Source organism: Thamnophis elegans, chromosome 1 (genome assembly GCF_009769535.1).
Source record: "Thamnophis elegans isolate rThaEle1 chromosome 1, rThaEle1.pri, whole genome shotgun sequence".
Lineage (NCBI taxonomy): Eukaryota > Metazoa > Chordata > Lepidosauria > Squamata > Colubridae > Thamnophis > Thamnophis elegans.
This window is the reverse complement of record NC_045541.1, coordinates 51429120-51452380: the sequence shown is the minus strand read 5'-3', so window position 1 is coordinate 51452380 and position 23261 is coordinate 51429120. Positions and strand designations below refer to the sequence as shown.

The 23261-nt window shown below is 44.0% G+C and overlaps 1 protein-coding gene across 3 annotated transcripts in view; it reads right to left on the bottom strand.

The window, feature by feature from the left end:
* The window catches only part of OSBPL11 (oxysterol binding protein like 11), a 76043-nt gene that overhangs the window by 16647 nt on the left and 36135 nt on the right, over positions 1-23261 (bottom strand). Inside the window, exons 3-7 of one of the 3 annotated variants that reach the window (XM_032215819.1) lie at positions 17040-17215; positions 15499-15599; positions 9369-9548; positions 6502-6700; positions 1406-1551 (exon numbers count right to left, since the gene is read on the bottom strand). In XM_032215819.1, the coding sequence (XP_032071710.1) occupies positions 1406-1551; positions 6502-6700; positions 9369-9548; positions 15499-15599; positions 17040-17215 (802 nt within the window). Of the gene's footprint in view, positions 1-1405; positions 1552-6501; positions 6704-9368; positions 9549-15498; positions 15600-17039; positions 17216-23261 lie in introns of all 3 variants that reach the window. The other 2 variants (XM_032215811.1, XM_032215829.1) reach the window with 2 other exon arrangements.

The following is a 23261-nucleotide window of genomic DNA, read 5'->3' as shown; positions in this document are numbered from 1 at the left end:
GTCGCCGAGATTTGGACATGACTGAATCGTTAAAACAACATAATAGCGTTCCTGGAGCTTTTGTCCTCATAAACCAAGTGCAAAGAGGAATATATAGTCATTTGTTGCCTTTCCATAGAATAGAATCACAACCACCCCATCTTTGCCAAGAGAAGAAAGCAGAAATGGAGCAACTAAGTAGGCTGAAAGAAATGCTCCTTAGTTATTTCTGTACTCTAGCAACCGTCTTACGTGGGATAAAAAGGAGAAATAATAGCCAGAGGAGAGCCTGAAGAGAAGAAAGCTACAAGGAACTAATAGCAGCTACAAAATTAATACAATAAATCCTCTACTTTCATCTGCCCACAATAATTTATCTAACTTTTATTATTTACTTATAGTATACTTTTACTTCCCCTTCTCTTTGAAATGCTTACTACAGTTATATTATCATCTGAAGCTGCATTCTCAACTCTGTTATGCTCATAAGTTAGGAATGTTTGGGTGTGGAGAATTCTCCTTCACTGAAGGAGAAGCTGGACATCAAGTCTTTTCCAGTGCAACTCTTCTAGTGGTTGCAAATGCTGTGAGCAAGAAAGGGCCACAGAGGGTGACCATTTCCTGGATTATATTATATCACAAGCAGAAACAAGCAAAAATGAAGAAAAAAAGATATATAAACAGCAGCTATTAAAATGGAAACTGCCGCACTATCTCCCTTCAAGTGCTGGCATTTGTTGAGCAAGATCATTAATATCCACTATGCCTGTTAGTCTATTAAGAGCTCCACTGATTTATGTCTAGCAATAGAGAAAGGAAGGAATAATAACCTCCCTTGCTATATAAAGTTTACTCCTAGGGAGCTTCCCAAAACAATTCCTGCAATAAACAGCCATACCAAAAAAGTTTATCTCCATCTACTGTATATATAGTTGCCTCAATAACCTAGCATTTTAGAACCACCTAGTATTTTAGGACATCCTTTCAATTTGCCTTTAGTAAAAATGTAGTGATGGAATGTGATCTCCCAAGTTCATTAATATTACAAAATATCCCTTTACTTAGGTCAAGCAAAGCAAATTACTGTTAAATTCCTCTGGAAGTTCTTGATTTGCATTCCTTGAAAGTTTTCAGGTTTAACCCACATATTACTTTAAAACAATATATAGCTACAGTAATTAAGGTTTCACTAATGTTCACTTATCCCAATATTCAGCAACATTTATTGCTTAAAAGAACAGTAAAAAGTAAGAAACAATACTTATTTTAAGTTTAAACTCTAGTCAAGCAGAGTCTGTTCTTTTCTTGAGAATTCTAACCATAGTTGAATATTCCAAAAGTGGTCCTTTTCTTTAAAATCTTTAAACCTTTTCTTTAAAATGAAAAAACAAAACCACAATGCCGAGTTAAGGGTTTTAAAGCTTACCCTGGTTAGCTGACCAGATTCGGAACTGGACTGTTCCTGTCTGACTGATTCTGGCTTCGTTTGATCTGCAGGGAAACTCTGATCAGCTCCATTTTTGAAGTGATTTGGCAAAGAAATCTTTGGTTCCAACCAGCTGATTGTTGTTCCTGAAGGAAGAGACACCTTACGCTGAAATTTGCTCATATCTGAGGAATTGAAGCTTTTCCTAAAATTGCTTCTGCCATTCAACAGTGTCACACCCTGTGTTCCAAAACACTAGAGGCAACTAAAAACTTGCTCTGCAGCAATAAGAAAGCAGGTGGATGCAAAATAGCACCACCTTCTCATTTTCTTCTCATTAGAATGAGACTTATGACTGGGCAATGATGACACAGAACATGTTCCCGACTAGAAGGAGATGGGGTTATGAAAGATGTAATCAGACACTAGATAAAGAACCCAGTAAGACTAGATTGTTATATAATATTGTTAAGACAGGTTGCTGAATCAACATTGTAGGCATTCCATTAAAATCGGGAGAAGGAAATTTAACCAAAATTGAACAATGCAAGTTTAAGTTAAAAAGAATGTCACCATGGTCTGCTCTGTTATATAAATTACAGCTGCTTGAAAATAAAAACTATGCAATGATGCTGGTATCTCCAATTACCTCTCCACCCCCTCAGTCTTCCTGAATGGATACATTTCCTTATCAATAATGAAAATGTTCCATTCTGTTCTCAAATGCTAGTGTTTGCAAAAACTAATAAAGTCCTGTTAAAAAGAAGCATATACATAAACTTGAATAAAGGAATATCTGGATTCAGACACTACTGATACCCTGGTACATCTTCAGCTGATAGTCCTGGATTTATCAGCTTATTCACACACACCAAAAGCAACTTGAAAAAATGCACTTTACAGTGGTAGTTATCTGGATAGACTGAACATATTTTATATACAGTACTTAAACTTCAAGCCAACTGCAGTGAAGTCTCTCAGGACTCCTAAATATTGGAGGAGTATGTATGTCATACTTTGCATGTAAATCTTTACACTTACTACTTTGCATAATAATCATATTTCTATATGGTGGGCATTGTTTTAATTCTTTTATTTTTACATAGGCATATTAAAAACTTCTAAAGCATAAAAAACAGACACAAATTCAAGTGTGTTCAGTTGTATAAATTAAATGTTTTCTTTAAAAAGGAACATCTTCAGAGAACTGGGACCCTAAGACCATCCCAGACTAATTATGGCCTGGTTTACAGATTGCATTAAGTCATGGTTGGTTTAACTACTATTAGCTGAATAAGCGATGATGCCTGGTTTGCATAATGGTCTTTATTATATGACAAAGCCAGGCAGGTAACATACTTTTACCCACTTAGAGGAAAAAGCAAAATCAGTTATAAATAAGCTACTCATGCTTTGATATTCTAGTCCCAACAAGTACAAGACTATATAGGCAAAGCTTTATACTACCCCATTCTGTTGAAGGCCAACCTCTTGAAGGATACATTTTAAAAATATTTATCTTAAATACCACTATACCATATGTTGATTTCCAGCACTGTGTAACACCCCGCAACATATAATTAAAACAGTAATACAGAAATATTCCTTAAAATTATCAAAGCTTTTCATAAATTACTACAATCAAAGGTAAGAAAAGTAATAGATACACTGAATGTGTTTCTACATAGCTCGGTTTTTAAGGATTTTCGAACAAGGATGCTCTAAGAATTTCCAGTGGATGATTGTTTTCGTAGCAGAGGCATCCATGCAGAGAAGCAGGATGGTTTTGCTTTCTCCTGGATCTTGTGTTGATTTACAGCAAATACCAATTTTTGGGCATACATGGCTCTCACTCACCTAGTGGGCAGAAGCATTATAGACCAACCAACTGCCGGGTCTGAGTAATTTTCAAGGGTAGCCATGCTTAGAGTGAATTTCAGCAATCTAATCCAAAGGCACCAAAGACATTGATCACTGTTGCCAAACGATGCAACTGACATACTAGCCAAGGACTTCTAGCTACAGCTTCTACCTATCTGTCTAGCAATAATAGTGAACCTACGAGGCCTCCCAAGTTGCAGACTAGTCCTTCAGTAGGACTGCTACTCTTCCCCAGTTACCACTGGAATAGAGCGCCAAATGATTTAAGGATAAATAGAAATTCAAGCCTTGCTGGGATTAAACTTTTCCCATCCAAATCCTTACAGCCCCAGGGACTAAGCAAGGACCTCCACTTCATCACGGATTTAGCTGGGAGTGTCAAAATATATTTGGGTATCATCAGTGCAACTAAGATCAATTCATCCCACACTGATATATGGTTTCTCTCGGTAGCTTCCTGTAAATGTAAAGCAGCAAAGGGGTGAGAGAAGAAGCCTGTAGCATCCTGCACTGGAGCAACCACCAGAAGACCATTTTTCATGGAGTACTGCTGATTAAAACCATCATTGAGGAAGAAACAGAAGCACAGCTCCTGTGCAGTTAGTCCTAATGAATATCATGGTTGATAAAATCAGAAATCATAGAAAATCTCTGAGAGGATCAGGAAGAATATCCTGACATACGACATTCTTGCATGGTATGGGAACAGCTCTGCAGCGGACAAAAAAGCTCTACAGGGAATCATTAAAACTGCCCAGAATATCACCGGGCTCCAGCTACCAGCCATCGTTGCATCTCGCTGTTTGAGGAAGTTGCATAACATTCTCAGAGAGTCTTCCCATCCCACTTACAATCTTTTTAGACTGTTGCCTTCTGGCAGAAGATACAGAACAAATAAAACTGGGACCATGTCTTCTGAATAGCTTTTATCCCAGAACTATAATTGCACTCAACAATGAACTAAACGGCCACCATCAGTGAGCTATTGCACAGCACTACTTGGTCTGTTGTGTGGATGTTTGGGTGGTTTAGAGGTGGGGAATGTTTTTGGTGTGTGTGTGTGTGTGTGTGTGTGTGTGTGTGTGTGTGTGTGTATTTTTGAGGATTGTTGTGTGTGTTTGGGGATTGTTATATGTGTTGGGCCTGGTCTCTGGGTGTTATGTGAATTTCATTGTATGTGTAAACTGTGTATATACGTACAATGACAATAAAGAAAAGTAAAGTAAAGTTACAGTTAGTAAAGTAAAGTTACAGTTAGTAAAGTAAAGTTAAAGTTAAAGTTAAGTTAAGTTAAGTTAAGGTTAAAGTTAAAGTTAAAGTTAAAGTTAAAGTTAAAGTTAAAGTTAAAGTTAAAGTTAAAGTTAAAGTTAAAGTTAAAGTTAAAGTTAAAGTTAAAGTTAAAGTTAAAGTAAAGTGCCCTTATCTAGATTATCCAGCAGTGCTATCAATGGGCTTGTTGTCCCATACTCAGTCTGAACCCTGGTTGAAAAGATACAGATAATTCTTCTTCCATGGTGCCAGAGAGTCAGGTGCAGATACTAAGGATGACTTATTGTGCTACAAGACTTCAGAGATAGACATGTCAATAATTATACTTAAGGAAGTACACCATTCCCCACTAGGGGGCAATGGGTGGACTTCAAGTAAAGGCTGCAGCTTTGAACATGTTCCGTATTATCTCTTACAAGGCCTTTTCACTTAAGGATGCAGAATTCAGGATTTTATCCCCCTGGAAGTCAACCTTGGAATCACAAATTCAATTCATGGCTCAAAAATACTAGAGGATTCTGAACAAAATTGTGTAACTGAATTATGAGTCATTGGCTCCTCACCCTTTACATAAGCCTATTAGAAAACAAAATGTCACAAGAGAGAGTGGATAATTTCTAAGTTATCAAATCCTAGTGAACTGCTAAAACATGTCTCATCCTTGTTTGACAGGCTTTACTTGAGGAAACAGCAAGTTTAGCAGTTGAAAATATGCCTACTATGAAGAGTACTTTATGCAATCAATGAGACTAATGGGTCTGCTAAATAAATTCTGCTTCAGGAATTTTTCCCCATTCATTTAAAATATGTTTGTGTAAATGGTAATTCTAGTGTGATCTGACATGATTTAATGTGATCTGTCTTTAGGAATAGGCAGTATATGCAAAACTTCGACCATAAAGTCAGAGACAAATTACAGAACAGAGATTTAAAAAATATTACAGCTATTACAGCAATGACTGCTTAAACAATTAATTTAAGGCACGTATTTTTTGTATTATCAGTTCTGCTCTTTATAAATACTGTCTGAAACAGAAATTCTCTCCAAATACAAGTCCAAATGACACTGAGAGTAAATTTCCACAATGAATCCAGCTTAGTGTATTGCTCAGAGCAGGGGTGTCAAACTCGATTTCATTGAGGGCCACGTCAGGATTGTGTTTGACCTCAGGGGGCAAGGGAGGCGTGGCAGGGATGGGCGTTGCCAGCTCCTGCCAATCACCTCCCTACGACCAATTAGATCCCACAGATTAGGCCTCCTCCGAATACCATCTGCTAGCCAATGTCGACTGTCGACCCCTCGGGGGAGGGCCTTCTCTGTGGCTGCTCCAGCCCTTTGGAACGAACTCCCCATGGAGATCCAGACCCTCACCACCCTTCTGGCTTTCCGCAAAGCCACTAAGACCTGGCTGTTCCGGCAGGTCTGGGGCTGATGAGTTCCTGGCCCCACTTAAACTGTTGTGACTGTTGCTCTGTTTTAACTTGCTTGTTTTGTCTTTTGTTTGTATTCCCCTCCCCCCCCCTTGCTTGTTATCCACCCTGAGTCTCTCGGGATAGGGCGGCATACAAATGCAATAAACATTTAAACATGTCACTTGTGTCAGGGGCATCTGTGGTGGCCCGAGTGCTCTGTCAGAGAAAACAGGCTCCAGAGCTTTGTTTTAAGCTGCGACAGCCTCCTGCAACCCTCTGCCAGTGAAATCAGAGCTCGGGAGGGCCACAGGCAGCCCTCCTAGCTCCATTTTTGCTGGCAGAGGCACTGGAGGCTGATCCTTTTGTTCTAGGGCGGCCTTGTGGGCCAGATCTAAGTACCCTATGGGCCGGATTCAACCCCCCGGGCTTTGAGTTTGTCACCCCTGGCTTAGAATTTTTTAGAAAAATAAAATGAAATGCACAACTTCTGTTTTTAACCTTGTTATTTAAACAGAGCAAAGAGAATAACTCACCAGTAGATAAGGATCCCTTTTGTTGCGATGCATGCTGCAGCTGGAGAATGTGAAAACAATCATTTAAACAATTCATTGTTGCCATGGAGGTTGCCTTGAGCATCAGTAGGTCTTGGTCTAAGGAGGAAAGATGACCGGAGGCAGGAAGGCATTCAATACTTCTTACCAAATCTCTCTGCTGTCCTTCAGCTTGAGACATCTTCTGTAGTTAATCAAGGCACAAAGGTTTTACAATGTCGTTAACATGAAACTTCAGTAAAACCTTTTTTTAAAAAACTTAAAACATGTCCTTGGTCAAAATGGCATTTTATGAAAATAGCATTCCTTATAGTTTAGTCAAAGGTGACTGTTCCTTACAAGGGTTGTAAAATTCTGTAATTTACTCTCTAGCAAAGAAATAGGCATCACTACAATAACTGACAACTTATTTGCTAGTCTTCATACTTATGAATAAGAATTGATAACAAAGAGAAGAGTCAGTTAAAGGTTTTTTTTTTTTAATCCAAAACTATTCAATTGCTTAGCCTCAGTGATCAGCACCCAAGTTCACTGCTTCTCAGTATAATATACTTCCTTGGTCTTTGATTTTTACCTAAGATTTCAAAGTTCTAACAAGTTCTCAGATTTTATACTGGATATTGTATATAAATTAATTATAATTGTCTTATATTTTGCATTTGAATTTATTTCCCATTTCAAAGGAAGGCATTTTCTGAAAATGTGATAGGTAGTTTGTTTCTTTCTGAAAGAGATAAATTCATTCAAGTGGAAAAAATAACACTTTAAAGAAGTAAGGGCATCTAGAATTTTGCTACATAGTCAAAATCCAGCATAAGTACTTTGTGTATTACTTCAATATTATGTATGTATGAATATATTATCTCTTGCATCTGAGAAACCAAGGGTTTGAATCAACTCCAAATCAATAAAAGAAGCAGGACTCCAACACAGCCTATTAGAAATGCTAATGCCAACAATTTTTTCAGAACTCAGGATTGTTGTTTTCCCACTCTTATATCCAGGCATCATATATGCATATTCTCATTAGTTTGTCTTCAACTTTCTGAGAGTTCTCAAACATGATTCTTAAAGTTTGCCTTCATTGCAGAGCTATAAGAAAAAATAAATGAGTATTGTTCTACATTTGGTAACCTCCAATATTTAGACGCGAGGGATGCAGTGGCTCAATGGCTAAGAGGCTGGCTGAACTTGTTGAGCAGAAAGGTTGGCAGTTTGCGGTTCAAATCCCTAGCATCATGTAACGGAGTGAACTCCTGTTACTTGTCCCAACTTCTGCCAACCTAGCAGTTTGAAACATGTAAAAATGCAAGTAGAAAAAATAGGGACCACCTTTGGTGGGAAGGTAACAGCGTTCTGTGCGCCTTCGGCATTTAGTCATGCTGGCCACATGACCACGGAGACATCTTCGGACATTGCTGGCTCTTCGGCTTTGAAACAAAGATGAGCACTGCCCCCTAGACTCGGGAACGACTAGCATATATATGCAAGGGAAACCTTTACGTTTAATATTTACACTTTTTCACTAGATCTTAAAAGTATTTGATTATAGAAGAGTCCACTGAACGTTTCTGGCTGCGTTTGATATTAGCTTTCATGGAAATAGAAGATTTTGTGTTCTTTTACACCCGGTTTACATACTCTTTTTCTCCCCTTCTTAAAGTCTTTTACAATGCCAAATAAGTTCATTTTCCATCCATGCTGAATCAAATATTAATCCCAGTCAGCTTTCAATCAGTATTTGGATTCTGCTTCTAATTCTACTGCCAAGTTCTAGTACATTAAGTAATGACAGCATTTAGCAATGTTGAGATGTAAAGGCATACAAAGATCATGCTGAAAAAGAATGGCAGATGAGATAGAAGGACAATGAGAAAAGTCATTGGGCCAAAGAAGAGAAAAAGAAAAGACTAGATGTGGTCAACTGGATATTTTTTGGCTCCTATCTAGGCCTACGAAATCAAGAAACATAGTGACTACACTGTACCTGACTTTCACCCATTGTTAACTAATATCTACAATGAAAAAGGAAAACTAAATGCAGGGTTGCAGAATTCTCACAACTTTAGTTTTTAGTTTGCATACAGCACTGTCCAAAATTACATGCATTTGATGTTTTATACATTAATCCTTTAGTTCTCACAAGTCAAAATTTGTTTTAATGCAACAACAAATAAGCATTAGAAACACTCCTTTACAAACTGCCCAAGTCAGTTACAACAGTAACTTAAGATATAATGAAAAGCAATATCTAACTAATGTAAGCTGATATACAAGATGTACAAAATAGTTAGTAGGTCATTCAAGCCTGTGCTACAGATTTTTGTCAAGTCACTAGTTCAAATGTTTTATTAACAGTATCGTTTTAGAAAAAAAATATTGCAAGAAAGCAGCTTCTAAATAAGCAAATAGTGGGCAAAATATTTCTTAATATATTTTAAATATTAAATATTTCTTGGTATGTTTCAACAACCAACCAAATTGCTGGAAGATGGGCTGCATATAAATTTAATTTATTAGTAATAGTACTAGCAAAAGAATGTCATAGACATAGAGGGAAATGTGCACTTTTTTAACATGCAACTACAGTACGCAAATAGAAATATTCAACCTAAGAGGACCTGTGTTGTATGTGCATATCATGTGATATTCCAATCTGAATAAGAACTATGAGAATGTGTTTTTTCTTAAGATATCAATGCATATTATATAAAGAAGTGCAAGCCTCAATAAGTTCTCAAAACCAAGAGGGTCCCAGTGGATTTTAAGAAGGCACAGTTGGCTATTCACCTTCTAAAGACAAACCATTCTTCCAAGGGAATCAAGAAAAAATGAAGATCCATACCAACCTCTCGTACATCAATTAAGTGATCTGGCTGCAGAATGGGAATTCTCTTCCCAGCTGGCAACTTGTGATGGCCAACACTGAAAAAGGAAGCTGCATTTTGGCTGGGTCTTCTCTGCATACCAGGAGAGCCACTTCCTTGAGAGGCGAGAGAGAAGCTGCGAGATTTCAGAGGAGGATTGTTCTGGTGAACAAACATATGTATTAGGAGATATTTGAAAACTAATTGTTTAAAAGTCCATCCTTCTAACTTACCCATATTTTATTAAGTTTTTAAATATTTCCTTATTAAACTACTTCTAAATTCTTGATAATATATTCTAATGCAATTATTAATACAACGAGGAGCATGTATTAAATATTTTGGGAGAGGGGCTATGGCCCCAGACCCAGCATTGCATGGAAGACAATGTACAGTATTATAGGATGGTCATTAAGTGTTTGTATTTCACTTTTCATACAGTAAAATCTGATTAATCCTAGAAAAACTCTACAATGAAGCAGAGGGCAGGAGATACTGTTCTTTTTGCAAAAGATTGCAAGATATACTTGGAAAATTCTTAAGCATAAGCTGAAATTCTATCTCTTTTTATGTGAAAAACTGATACACTGAGACAACTGAATGTAAAAGTGGCTGTTGTTGTGTTTTAATACTTGTCCAAAAAAGTTAATAACATTCTAGTGCAGCATATTTTTGGGGGTGTTACTTGGAACCCTGATATTATTATTTAATTAACCTGATTCTGTGTAAAAACACTTGGGGTGGTCTAAATATATTCAGTTCAAGCATTTTTTATTTCTCAGTTTAGATCAGATATTTTAGCTATTTTTGAAATTCCCAATTACTTGATTGTTGGAAAGTATCTTTCCAACAATGGTGGCGCAGTGGTTAGGGTGCAGTACTGCAGGCTACTTCAGCTGACTGTTATCTGCAGTTCAGCAGTTCAAATCTCACCGGCTCAAGGTTGACTCAGCCTTCCATCCTTCCGAGGTGGGTGAAATGAGGACCCAGACTGTGGGGGCAATTTGCTGACTCAATTTGCTAAAAATTTGTAAACCGCTTAGAGAGGGCTGAAATCCCTATGAAGCGGTATATAAGTCTAATAAATAAATAATAAATAAATCTTAGATGAATTTAAACTCATAGTTAATTTGCAAGGATTTTGAAATCAGAATTAGAATATCTTATTAAGATAAACTTTAAAACTTTAAATGTTTAAAAGAATGTAAAATGAATTTGTTATGTTCAGAATAGATTAATTCATCAAAATATTTTTGTTTAATCTTAGCATATATTAACAGTTATAAATCTTTTTATCCTGAAAATAATAAATTTGAAGATACTGTATACATATTATAGTTAATATACTATTTTTTATCATTGTTAATATTATTTGGAGAAGACAAGTAAAGTCTAAAAATGATAATGCAATATTGAACTATATATAAAACATGGAACTTTATAAATTTATAAAGAATTTGGGACATACCAAACTTACAGTGCAGCTAAAAAGAGAAATTCAGATGATTGCAAAGGAATAAACTCTAGACTTTAAATATTGGACTAAAGTAATACATTCACTCTCAGCTTTGAATTAACAAAATAAAAAGACTAATCAGTATGATCCTATGAATAAGGTTTAGTTATCTGCTTAAAATGGATTAGCTTTTATTTATTAATAGTAAATATTTTTAGGTTATTGCCTTTGTTTTGCTGTTTCTTTTTCATACTTTTGTTTTTATTTTGCACTTTGTCTTTTTTGCACATAACAGTGCAAAAAAAAATAATGAAAAGGACCATTGGACTTACCTGAAGGGTCGTTTTCAGGGCGCTGCGAAGGAGAGTCCAAGCAAGGGTTAAATACAGCCAAAGTGCCCAGAACTGAATTGAAACTTTAAGCCACGACTCTGGTACTGATTATCTTCAGATTTTTCAATGAAGACGTGGAACTGTTGCACGCTGAGAAGTCCAACATTGGATCAACAATAAACATAACCAGAACAAGTCCAACTGGGACATCCAAGGAAAAAAACGGGATAACAGCGGAGCCAGACCCCAGGGTGGGGTGGACTCTCCTTCGCAGCGCCCTGAAAACGACCCTTCAGGTAAGTCCAATGGTCCTTTTCCAGGGCGCTGCTCAGGAGAGTCCAAGCAAGGAACATACCCAAGCTAAATGTCACTAGGGTGGGAAGTAGAAGCAGACAGGGTCTCTCTGCTGGAATGAATACCCTGCAGCACACGCCTCCCAAAGGCCCTTTCTGCTGAAGCAAACTTGTCCAACTTGTAATTCCGCACAAACGGAGATAAGGAAGTCCATGTGGCCGCTCTGCAAATCTCCTCAATGGGAGCCTGCGTCGCCCAGGGTGCGGTGGTGGCAGCACTCCTGGTTGAATGTGCTGTGATGCGACTGGGTACCGGTCGAGACTGCAGAACATGAGCGAGAGCGATGCAGGCCCTAAGCCATCCGCCAATCGTAGACAAGGAAACCTTCTTGCCCTGATTTTATTAATCTCCTGCCTCAACTTGGTATCCCTTAACTGGAACCCTCGCCATTAACCGCCTCAACCAGAGGAGAGCGGCTCTGGAAAGAAAGGAAGTTGAGGCAGATGTCTTAATTGCCCATGCAGCCGCCTGGTGCGTCTTATGACAGGCATTCTCAGATTTCTTATGCTCAGCCTTAAGACCCTCTAACAGATCAGGCGGAAGCACTGACGTTGAGGTGAGGGCCGCTACCAGAGGATCGATAGGTGGCAGCTTAAGTAAATCCTCCAGGCTGGCATCCACAGTGTAGAACTTCTTATCATTGCTAGAGGGGGTAGCCATGGTAGCCGGCTGGGCCCATTGTTTCTGAACCAAATTAAGAAACATTTTGGGAATAGGAATAATCTTCTGGACCAAGACAGGTTCCTCAAACAAATCTCCAGACAAGTCATCCAGTTCAGCAGGAGCCTGAACAGGTAGAGTGGAACCAATACAGGTGGCCAGGTTGGCCTTGCCCAAAATGGTTTTGAAATTGGCAATGTTAAATAGCCCCAAAAAAGTGGGCTTTTGAGTTGCTGTACCCTCCTCCCCCGAGAATTCAGCCTCCTGAACAGGTAGAATATCATCCCCCCCTCCCAGTCCGAAACCTCGGAACCTGAAGAGGAATGGGAGGAATGCAAGGTACATGGGGGAGATGCGACCCTGGTAACTGGCTGGGGCTCTAGATGCTTAGTCTTGCGGGTGCGTTTGCCCTTGTGCAACATGCGCGCTTCAATGCCCTGGGAAATGGCCCTGTTAATAACTTCCTGCATCTCCACTGAAAGGTCAGGCCCAAGATCCTCCATGGGGCAAGACCTGGGCTTGGGCCTTGAAGGCGGATGTTGAGGGGCCAAGGGACCTGGGGCAGGGCCTTCCTCTAGATTCGAAGGGCAAGTGAAAAGATCAGCCTGATCTACCATCGAATGCCCTGGTGATACTGTCCTAGACATGGAAGCCGTGGGGGAAAACTCCCGGCCCTCATCCTCGCTGTCTGAAACACATCTTGGCTGGGCCAGAGGAACCTCCATGGCGGGTTGCTCAGGAGACATTGATTGGGAGCATTGTGTTTGGTGCTAGGCCTTGGAGAATTGCTTTTCAAGGGCCTTTTGGCGACACAATGCATCCTTGTCTGGCCCTGATCCCTGCTTACGCCCAGGCCTAGAGTATGGTTTGGAGCCCCTGATGGCTTCCCTGGCAGCCATGCCAGCCTGCCTGGAGAAAACCCTGGAGGAACCCCCTGCCTAGGTAGAATCCTCGGGAACCTGGTCAGCCATACAATAAAGGTGGGCCAAATGACAACCAGGGGCTACCTCCACTCACCACCTTGCAAAAGCCCTGCAAACCAACAGACGCTCTGAAGAGACATGGGGGGGGGGGGTCGCAATAGCAATAGCAGTAGACTTATATACTGCTTCATAGGGCTTTCAGCCCTCTCTAAGCGGTTTACAGAGAGTCAGCATATTGCCCCCAACAATCTGGGTCCTCATTTTACCCACCTCGGAAGGATGGAAGGCTGAGTCAACCCTGAGCCGGTGAGATTTGAACCGCTGAACTGCTGATCTAGCAGTAGCCTGCAGTGCTGCATTTAACCACTGCGCCACCTCGGCTCCAGCACCAATATCCAGCAGGTGGAATAAAGCACAAGCGTTAACAGCTCCCAGCGCTGCAGGAAGGAGGTTTGTGACCAGCGGCCCCAATCCTTGCCGCTCAGGTGGAAGAGATACACGCCAAATTGCCAGCTAGGCTGGACAAAGAATGGCTCCTCACGGCTCTCGCTGTGAATCAGGCTGCAGGCAGTTGCGGCACAAGGTGCAAAGTAGAAACTGAAACTGTAAATAGCTCCAAAATGGTGGCCGGAAAGAACTAATTGCTTTAAATGTTGCCACCAAGCAATCCGGAGCTCTGAGGCTCCGCACCTGCATGCCGGCCACCCAAGGCACGGACGCCAACCACAGGAGCTTCAGCGGGGCTTCCCCCTAGCCAGTGAGGATCGCAACAGTGGTGGCGTCGGAACTCCGACCCGCGCGCTTGCCCCAGCAGCTGCCTGCATTCCGAGCAGCGTCTGGGTGTTAAACAGGACGCCGGAGGAAAGAAGAGTGAGCCCAGAGTGGAAACGAACTAAAGAAAGCTTAAATACACTCACTCAGCCTATTCACACCCTAAACTAAGTAATACTCACAATAAAATGCTCAAGAGAGTCCAAGCTAGCAATAGAAATGAAGAGCAACTCTAAGCGTGTTCTACTGGGCTAGCTGAATTGAAAAAATCTGAAGATAATCAGCACCAGAGGCGTGGCTTAAAGTTTCAATTCAGTTCTGGGCAGTTTGGCTCTATTTAACCCTTGCTTGGACTCTCCTGAGCAGCGCCCTGGAAAATAAAAACATAAACGTGTGGAACGGGGAAAGCTTCTTCCATAGACTGAATCTGCCTTAGTAATTTTATTTTGGCAAAGATATAACATATGTCAAAACAAGTATTCTTTTCCAGATGGCTGGCTAATGATAATGCTTAAAGCTTAAAGCCAGATTCCACTATTTATGAGCAACTGAAAGAGAACGTGATAAGCTTAATTTTGCAATCTAGAAAAGTGGTTTATCAGTTATGCTGCAGAAACACATTTAGGAACTGCAAGACACAGATAATTCATTTTATTCAATGAATCACTTAATAGAACTCCTCAATATGTTACAAAACTCCATTTGAGATTCACTGAGCTACCCCAGCCATTTTCACACATGCCAGCTGTTGACTCACAATTGCACAATTAACTGAGCATTAACCAGGATAATCAATACTATCAGATAAATACTCAGATAAATATTATCCACCTTTTTCATTTCTGCAAGAGCAAACGCATTCACAACCCATGTTCATTCTGGAACAAGTCACACTGCATTCAATACACTTTACTCCCAGATATTAACACAGGATTGTGGCTTTTAATTTTACTAAGTGAAAATAGATCCAAGACTTCCCAACTGCTCCAAGAGACAATTATACAGTAGATAAGTTAAAACAATTAGAAAATCACATAGGCTCATATAAATTGATCAGAGTAATAAGTCAATTTATAAAAATTGACTTATTCTGGGGGTGTATCTAGCTGCTTTGATCCTCTCTTTGGATAAGCTGTAAGCAACGTAGAAAATCTTTCAAAACACGACTTTCATCAATGTTTTATCTAAACCTCAAATAATAGTTTAATATTTATTGCTTGCTTTAAATCCAAGGACTATAATTTCCTGAGACTTCTTGGATCAGTTCCTATAAAGATAAAAGTAACGATATGCACATATAGGATTTTTTTTAATGAATTCTGTTTGTCAAAAATAACTGGAATCTTGCTTTAAATAGTTTTGTTAAATTGTATCATTTTTTTGGGATAAAACTTTAGATGCACCTTAAAGGAAAGAGGAACCTATAAGTCAGCTAAAAGAAGTTTGCCCCTAATCTGTAGAACTGTTTCTCAAAATAAATTAAAACTAATTGATCTTGACTTTGATGTTGTTCTCTATCGGGTTTTCTTTTCTTTGGTAAATGTAAGTAGGATCTGCTGGTCTATTGGTTCACAAGGTTTGTAGACATTACACATTCTTATTGCTGCATGACTTACAGTGTTTGTTACAGACAATACCTTTCCAATTGCTTCAGTGTGGTGTTGTGTGCATATCTGAAGCCTGCTGACCCAATGCTGTCTTTCTTTGGCATCCGTAGCTGAATAAAAAGCAAAAGGACAAGAATTTTCACAATATACTTTCAATTCTAGTTATAGTGAAAGACTCTAGCTTCCCAAAAATGGACAAATGAGCTCAACAAACCATCATCATAGCAGAATGACTGGCTATTTCCACCTCTCCTAAAAACCTTTTTTTCCAGAAGAATGTGGAAAAACTCCTAAACAGCAAACAGATTATGCTGGAGATTGCCAGAGGAAAAAACATGATGAAAATCACTGAATAAATCTACTTTTTGCTAGCAGCAACATTCAAAAGTAAAATTCTGCTCAAGGGAAACTAAACTGGAAAAATTTAATGACAGACTCAACCTCAATGGCTACAACCTCAAAAGATGAAGCGAGGATTTGCCAAAACACAAGTAAAATAACAACAATAAGAGCTAATAACAAAAAGCATACTCTGCCTTTAACATTGAATTCATTTTCAGATGACAGAACAGAAAGTAATGCACCTAACAAAAACACATTTGAACACTAAACTTTATAATAATTTTACACAAGTTGGTCAGTGTTTAAAAAGGTCTGGGTGCAGATATCTTCAAACTACTTCGAAGCAACCACTGTGTTGTTTTACATATAAAACCTACAAAGACCTATATTCTTAAGTTTCTCAGAAATCTCTCTTGCTGAATTATGAATTATTAGTTCAATGAAATAAATACCTGGATTTTCTGTAACGTGCTTACTTCTCTCTCTTTCTTTATATCAACAAATACCCTGCCTGAATTCAGACAAAATGAAAGCAAAGGCCAGTACAGTTAGACCTTGACTTACAACAGTTTGTTCAGTGACGTTTTTCATAATTATGACCTTGGCTGCATCTCCATGATCATGTGATCGAAATTCAGATGCTTGGCAAGTGATTCATATTTATGACTTTTGCTGTGTCCTAGGATCATTTGATCCCTTTTGCGAATTTCTGACAAGCAAAGTTAATGGGGATACCAAATTCACTTAACAAACCAGGTTAGTATTTCACTTAACTGTGGCAAGAAAAATAATCAAGTTTGGAAAAACTCACTTAACAAATGTCTCGCTTAACAACATAAATTTTGGGCTCAATTGAGGTTGTAAGTCGAGCACTACCTGCATAGACCAAAAAACCAAAAAAGTAGGATTTCATCCTAGTGAACAAGCAGCAATGGAAATAAATATATATATATATATATATATATATATATATATATATATATATATATATATATATATATATATATATATATATATATATTTAGTGTCACAACCCCTGGTAAGCCCCAATTATGGGAGGAAGCTAACTGCTTCCATCATCTGTCAATCGGCTCGTCACAAGAGTCCATCACGAAACCCAATATTTTTACTGTTGCCTTTGTTATATTTGTGTTTTATTTGTGCTGATAAATAAACACACACACACATACATACAAAAAACCCCATACCTCTCAGTTTATACTGTTCTCCACTGGCAGCATTCACTGTAAAAGTATGAGAATCTTCATCACTAGGAGATATCACAGCTCCAGCCAGCTGCAAGGTACCTCTAGGTTTCTGGTTTCTGGACTGTTCATTCACAAAATACTCTAGGAGTCCAGCTTCATTGTTTAAGACAAAATACCTGTAAATGGTGAGAGAAAAGCAAATTCCAAAATCCCACTTTTTCAAACTTCCAAATTTGAGCCCTTTTAAGCTAATATGCCCACATACAGATCTCAATCCAAGAGACTGCAATCCTTTCCTACTAGCGACTATCTGCAGACAGGTTTTGAAAAGGCTGAATGCTTCGATGTGAGCTGGAAGCTGAACAGTGAAAGGCTGCAGTTCCTTTAGAAGAACCCATGTTATCCAGCTGGTTAGTGACATTACTGCACAATTCAGAGAGAGGAAGGGTGCTTGCTGTTTGTCCAGTGTTAGAGCAATACCATTGCAAAAATTATAACCTAGGCTTCCGACGGTGACGTCATTGTGCTTAGAGCGGGGTAAGGGAGCTCTCCTAACCCCTAACTCTAATCTCTTCATGTGGGCTCTTTTTTGGAGCACTGCTGATCCCGAAGAGATAGGACGTTGGTCTTACCTGAACGTCTATTTTCTGATGGGAGGAGGGAATGGTCACACGTGGGTTTTATCACAGCCTGATTGGTCCAAGGCTGAGAGGAAATCTATAAATACCGGTGCCTGTCCATTGCTAGCCCAGATTCTCGAACATGAACGGTACAACTGAAAAACAAGAAACAACACAACAAACCCCGGGAAACACCCCCCGGGCCCTCCCCTTGGCCCCAACAGACAGAACTCAGGGCGGGTTGTGACCATTCCCTCCTCCCATCAGAAAATAGACGTTCAGGTAAGACCAACGTCCTTTTTCCAGAATGGGAGGAGGGAATGGTCACACGTGGGACATACCCAAGCTAAAGTCCCAGGGAGGGAGAACAAGAACTCTAGGAACCAAGGGGAGCCTCAGCTGCCACCCCCTGTAGGACCCTACGACCGAAAGACGCGTCCGCTGACGCGAAAGCATCCAGACGATAATGCCGGATGAACGAGGTTGGAGAGGCCCAGGTAGCCGCCCGGCAGATGTCTTCAAACGGGGCCCTCGTGGCCCACGCTGCCGAGGTTGCCGCGCTCCTTGTAGAGTGCGCCGTGACGCCTGACGGAACCGGCCGCCCTGAGGCCACGTAGGCCTCCGAGATGGCCTGACGCAGCCAACGGCCGATGGTAGCCGAGGACACCCTCGAACCCAGAGCTCCAGGTAGGAAGGAGACAAACAAGGCCTCCGACTTGCGGAAATCCTTGGTCCGCCGGAGGTAGATCCGCAAGGCACGGCGGACATCCAGACGATGCCAAAGACGCTCCCTGTCAGTGGACGGACTCGGGCAGAAGTCAGGCAGGACGATCTCCTGAGCCCTGTGGAAGGGGGTATTTACCTTGGGGACGAACGCCGGGTCAAGGCGAAGGACCACTCTGTCCTGGTGAAAATGACAGAGGTCGTCCTTACAAGACAGGGCGCCCAGCTCGGATATACGCCGGGCGGAAGTGATGGCCACCAGGAAGACCACCTTCAGTGATAAGAAGCGCAAGTGCACCGAGCGGAGAGGTTCAAACGGGGCTCCTGTTAATGCCTTGAGGACAAGCGGAAGATCCCACGTGGGGAATCTATGAACGGGGGGAGGCCTGAGATTTGCCGCCCCCTTGAGGAACAGCTTGACCAGACGAGACTGGGAAAGAGAAGAAGATCTCGCCCCCCCCCCAAGACCGAGGACAGAGCCGCCACTTGGCGACGCAAGGTGTTTTGCGAGAGCCCGTCCTCCAGGCCCTTCTGAAGGAAATCCAAGACGTTGGGGATGGTGGCTCTGACGGGAGAGATGCCCTTGGGGGAGCACCAGCGGACGAACGCTGCCCAGGTGGAGTTATAAATGCGGGTCGTTGAGGGACGACGGGCCGCCTCGATGGTGCGAATGACCCCGGAAGACAGATGAGCCCCCCTTAGAAGCCGCCGTTCAAGAGCCAAACGGTCAGCTGAAGCCACTGAGGCTCTGGGTGAATCAGGGCCCCCTGCCGTAAGACCACCTCCCCCTGCGGAATCCTCCACGGGGAAGTCACTGACAGCTGAACCAGGTCCGCAAACCAGGGTCTCCTGGGCCAAAACGGGGCCACCAGAATGACCAGGGCCCTTTCCGTCACCACCTTCCTGACGGTCCCCGGGATGAGTGGAATGGGGGGAAAGGCATAGAGGAGGCCCGGGGGCCACCGGCTCCTGAGGGCATCCGTGCCCTCTGCCGAGCTGGATTGGAAACGGGTGAAGAAACGCGGGAGTTGTGTGTTCTCGGGAGACGCAAACAGGTCCACCCGGGGGGACCCGAACCGACAACAGATCTCCCGGAACAGCGACGGGTGGAGTTGCCACTCGCCGTTGTCCAGAGTTGCTCGACTGAGCCAGTCCGCCTGGACGTTGGAGAGTCCCGAGATGTGCTCCGCCACCAGGGACTGTAAGTGTTTCTCCGCCCACGACCCCAATCGCAGAGCCTCCAGCCAGAGGGCTCTCGAGTGGGTCCCACCCTGACGATTGATGTGCGCCTTAGTGGCCACATTGTCCGTCAGGAGGAGAACGTGGCTCCCTTCCACCGAGGAGCGAAAGTGACTCAGAGCCAGACGCGCGGCCTTCAGTTCCAGCCAATTGATGTTGTGACGGAGGTCCGAGGCCGTCCATCTGCCCTGAGCCAACCGAGAGCCCACCAGGGCCCCCCACCCGAACAGACTCGCGTCCGTGGTGACGGTCACCCTGTTCGGCTCCCAGAACAGACACCCCCGCTGGATGGCCGGGGAGAGCCACCACACCAGGGATGCACGGACTCCCGTCGAGATGCGGAGAGTCCGAAGGGAATTGCTCATTCGTCCCCTCTGATAGGGGATAAGCTCCCATTGAAGGGGCCGAAGATGGAGTCTGGCCCACGGGACAATCCCTATGCAAGAGACCATCTTGCCCAATAACTGCGACAGAGAGAGGATGGAAACGGAGCGCTTTGTGCGAACGCTCTCTGCCAGCCGACGAAGGCTGACCTGCCTCTCCTGAGACAGACGCACCTCCCCCAACTTGGAATCTATGACTGTCCCCAGATGCAGAATGCGAGTGGAGGGAGTGAGATGGCTCTTTTCGAAGTTTACCGAGAACCCCAGGGCCTGGAGGCTTCGAATGGTAATCTGAAGATCTGAAACGGCCTGAGACAGGGAGCCCGCCTGAAGCAAGACATCGTCTAAATAACATTGGAGGCGGACCGGGACCGATCTCAGATGGGCCGCCAGAGCCGCCAGGACCTTTGTGAAGGTCCTCGGGGCCGAGGCCAGGCCGAAGGGAAGAGCCCTGTACTGGTAATGGTGGGGCCCGTGGGAGAACCTCAAGAACCGGCGATGAGCGGGCAGGATGGGGACATGAAGATAGGCCTCCGTGAGATCCACGGAGGCCAGGAAATCGCCTTTCCTGATGCCCTGAAGGATGGACTTGAGCGATGACATTTTGAACCGCCTGTAGACCAGAAACCTGTTCAGGCGCTTGAGGTCTAGAATTGCTCTCCAACCCCCCGTGCTCTTCGGGACCACGAAGAGATTTGAGTAATGGCCCCGGCCCCGTTCCCCTGCGGGAACCGCCTCCACCGCATGGATTTCGAGGAGGTGGGCGATCGCCTGACTCATCAGGCGGCGGCTCTCTCGACTCCGGGATGGAGGGAACGACCGAAAGAGATTTGGAGGAGTGGAGAGAAATTCTAACCTGAGCCCGTAACGAACCGTGGCTCGAACCCAGGCGTCCGACGTGATGTCGTCCCACCGGTCCGCATAAAGAGCGAGGCGGCCGCCGATGGGATGACTCGGGTTCGAGTCACTTCCCCCTGCGGAAGGGACGGCCGCCTCCCCCCCGAAAGGGCCGCCGAGCCTGGCCCTGGAAACGGCTCCTGTCCTGGAAGGGCTGCCCCAAGAAATGCCTGTCAGAAGAGAAAGAAGAGAAGCGCTGGTTATAGCCGAAGTTAGGGGCCCTATACCGTTGCCTACGGAAGGGACGTGACTTGTTCTCGGCCTTCTTAGCCGTGGAGGGTAGGACCTTCTTCTTGTCCTTATCCTCCACGAGGATGCGAGTAAGAGCCTCCCCGAAGAGATCGGGCCCCTTGAAGGGGCAGCCGCCAAATCCCATTTCGCTTTGTTGTCCATTTGCCAATGGCGCAACCACAGGAGCCTACGGGAGGTGACCGAGGTGGCCAGGGCGCTAGAAGCAAACCTGACCGTGTCCAAGGTCGCGTCAGCTGAAAACTGACACGCCGCCAGAATCTTGACCAGATCCTGATGGATCCGGTCCTCCTGTATGGGAATGCGTGCCTGCAGCTTCTTGAGCCACATGACCGTGGCACGATTAAAGTAGGAAGCTGAGGCCGCCGCCTTAATGGCCCACGCTGTGGCGTTGAAGTTCTTCCGCAACGTAAGCTCTGCGCGCTTATCCTCCGGCTTCATCTTATCTGCCGCATCGCCCGACACCACCGGGGAGGAGGACACCAATGCGGCCACAGGGGTGTCAACCGTCGGGAGCTGAATGGCCTGAGCAAAGGTTTGCTCCATGTTATAATGCCGACGGTCGGTACTACCTGGAGAAGAGAAAGTGGAAGGTTTAGCCCACTGGTCGGTCAGAACCTCTAGGAACAAGGGAGGGGCAGGGATCTCTTCCTTGTTGGTGGCCGTGGCAGAGAACATGACCATGTCGGGATCCCTTGGGGGGGGCACAGAGGGATCCCCAGTTCCGACCTTGGTGGTGTGCCTCGCCTTATCCAAGAGAACTTTAAACAAGGCGGGCATAAATAGGACCTTAGAAGAAGGCTCCTCCGAAACAGTGGTATTCTCATCATCTGAGAATCCCATCTCCTGGGGTAACTCCCCCCCACCCAGGAAGGAAGCCTCACTGATCATGGAAGGAGAGGAAGCCCGAAACTGAGCCCTGTTCAGCCCCCCATGCCTAGAGTAAAGGGAGCCTTTGTCCCGCTGGGCAATGCCCCGAGTGATGGCTGCCGAAATAAGCCTCTTAATCCCTTCAGGGAGATTATCCAGATCCTCCACATCCCCATAAGTAGAAGCAGGGCCCTGAGGAGCCAACCTTTGGGGGGAACAGGGGCCTCTGGACGTGCCCTCCAGAGGATCATCTATGGGGGATGGAGAACGCCCCCTCCTGGAGAAGGCCTGCGACCTACCAGGGGAGCTGCATGAAGAAGCCGGGCTAAAACCTCTAAGTAGAGACCTTTCTGAAATGGGCCTAACAGGGGACCTGGATCTGTCCCTAGATAAAGGCTTGGAGGACTGGGCCTGCCTTTCTGCCCTGGCAAAGGTCCTTTCCAGCGCCCTATGGCGAGCTGCCTCATCCCTAGAGACAGAACTGGAGGGGCGCCTTGAAGAAAGGGATCTCTGAGGGGGAGCCCCCCTCCCCACCTCCCGATCCAAGGCCTCCTCACTCCCAGTAGGGCCTGCCCCTTGCCCCTGGGGAATCTCCGCTCCCTCGTCCATGCCCCACTCACGTGTCTGACGAAAGGAGCAGGAATCGGCCTCCAAAGTCCCACCTGAGACCAGGGCCTGAAGCCTGTGGGGAGACCTAGGCTCAAGGCCTCTCACTAGGCCGCACTAGGCCCGTCAATAAGGCAAGGCCTCACGCACGTGGCAGCCTCCAAAATGGCCACCGGAACTCCGTGCGCGGGAGAAAAGGGCTGGAAATAATCACCAGCAGCCCAGCCAGGCTTCTAGCCGGCTTCACTTTAAATTGAGCAGGGAGAGCCGCTCTCCCCCCCTGCTCTGTCTCCCCGGCAACACAAACAAAGGAAGCCTGCAGCGAGGGGCCCCCTCCGGAGCGATCTGCACGCTGGAGCCTCGAGGCTTAAAGTTTCACTTTCACTTTCCTGCTGCAAAAACACAGCCTCTTCAAGTAGTTTGAACGAAGCAGTTTGAATGCTGCAAAAAAACAGCCCCTTCAAGTAGTTTGAACGAAGCAGTTTGAATGGAACCGCACCCCCGCACCCGGGGACGGGCAAAGGTTCCTGGCCTGCGGGGGGGAGACTGGTGCCCCACTGGGCTCTCCCCCAGCCGCCCGAGGCAGAGATCTGTCCCTTGGGGCCGCAGCAGATCAATTTAGAATTTGAATTTAA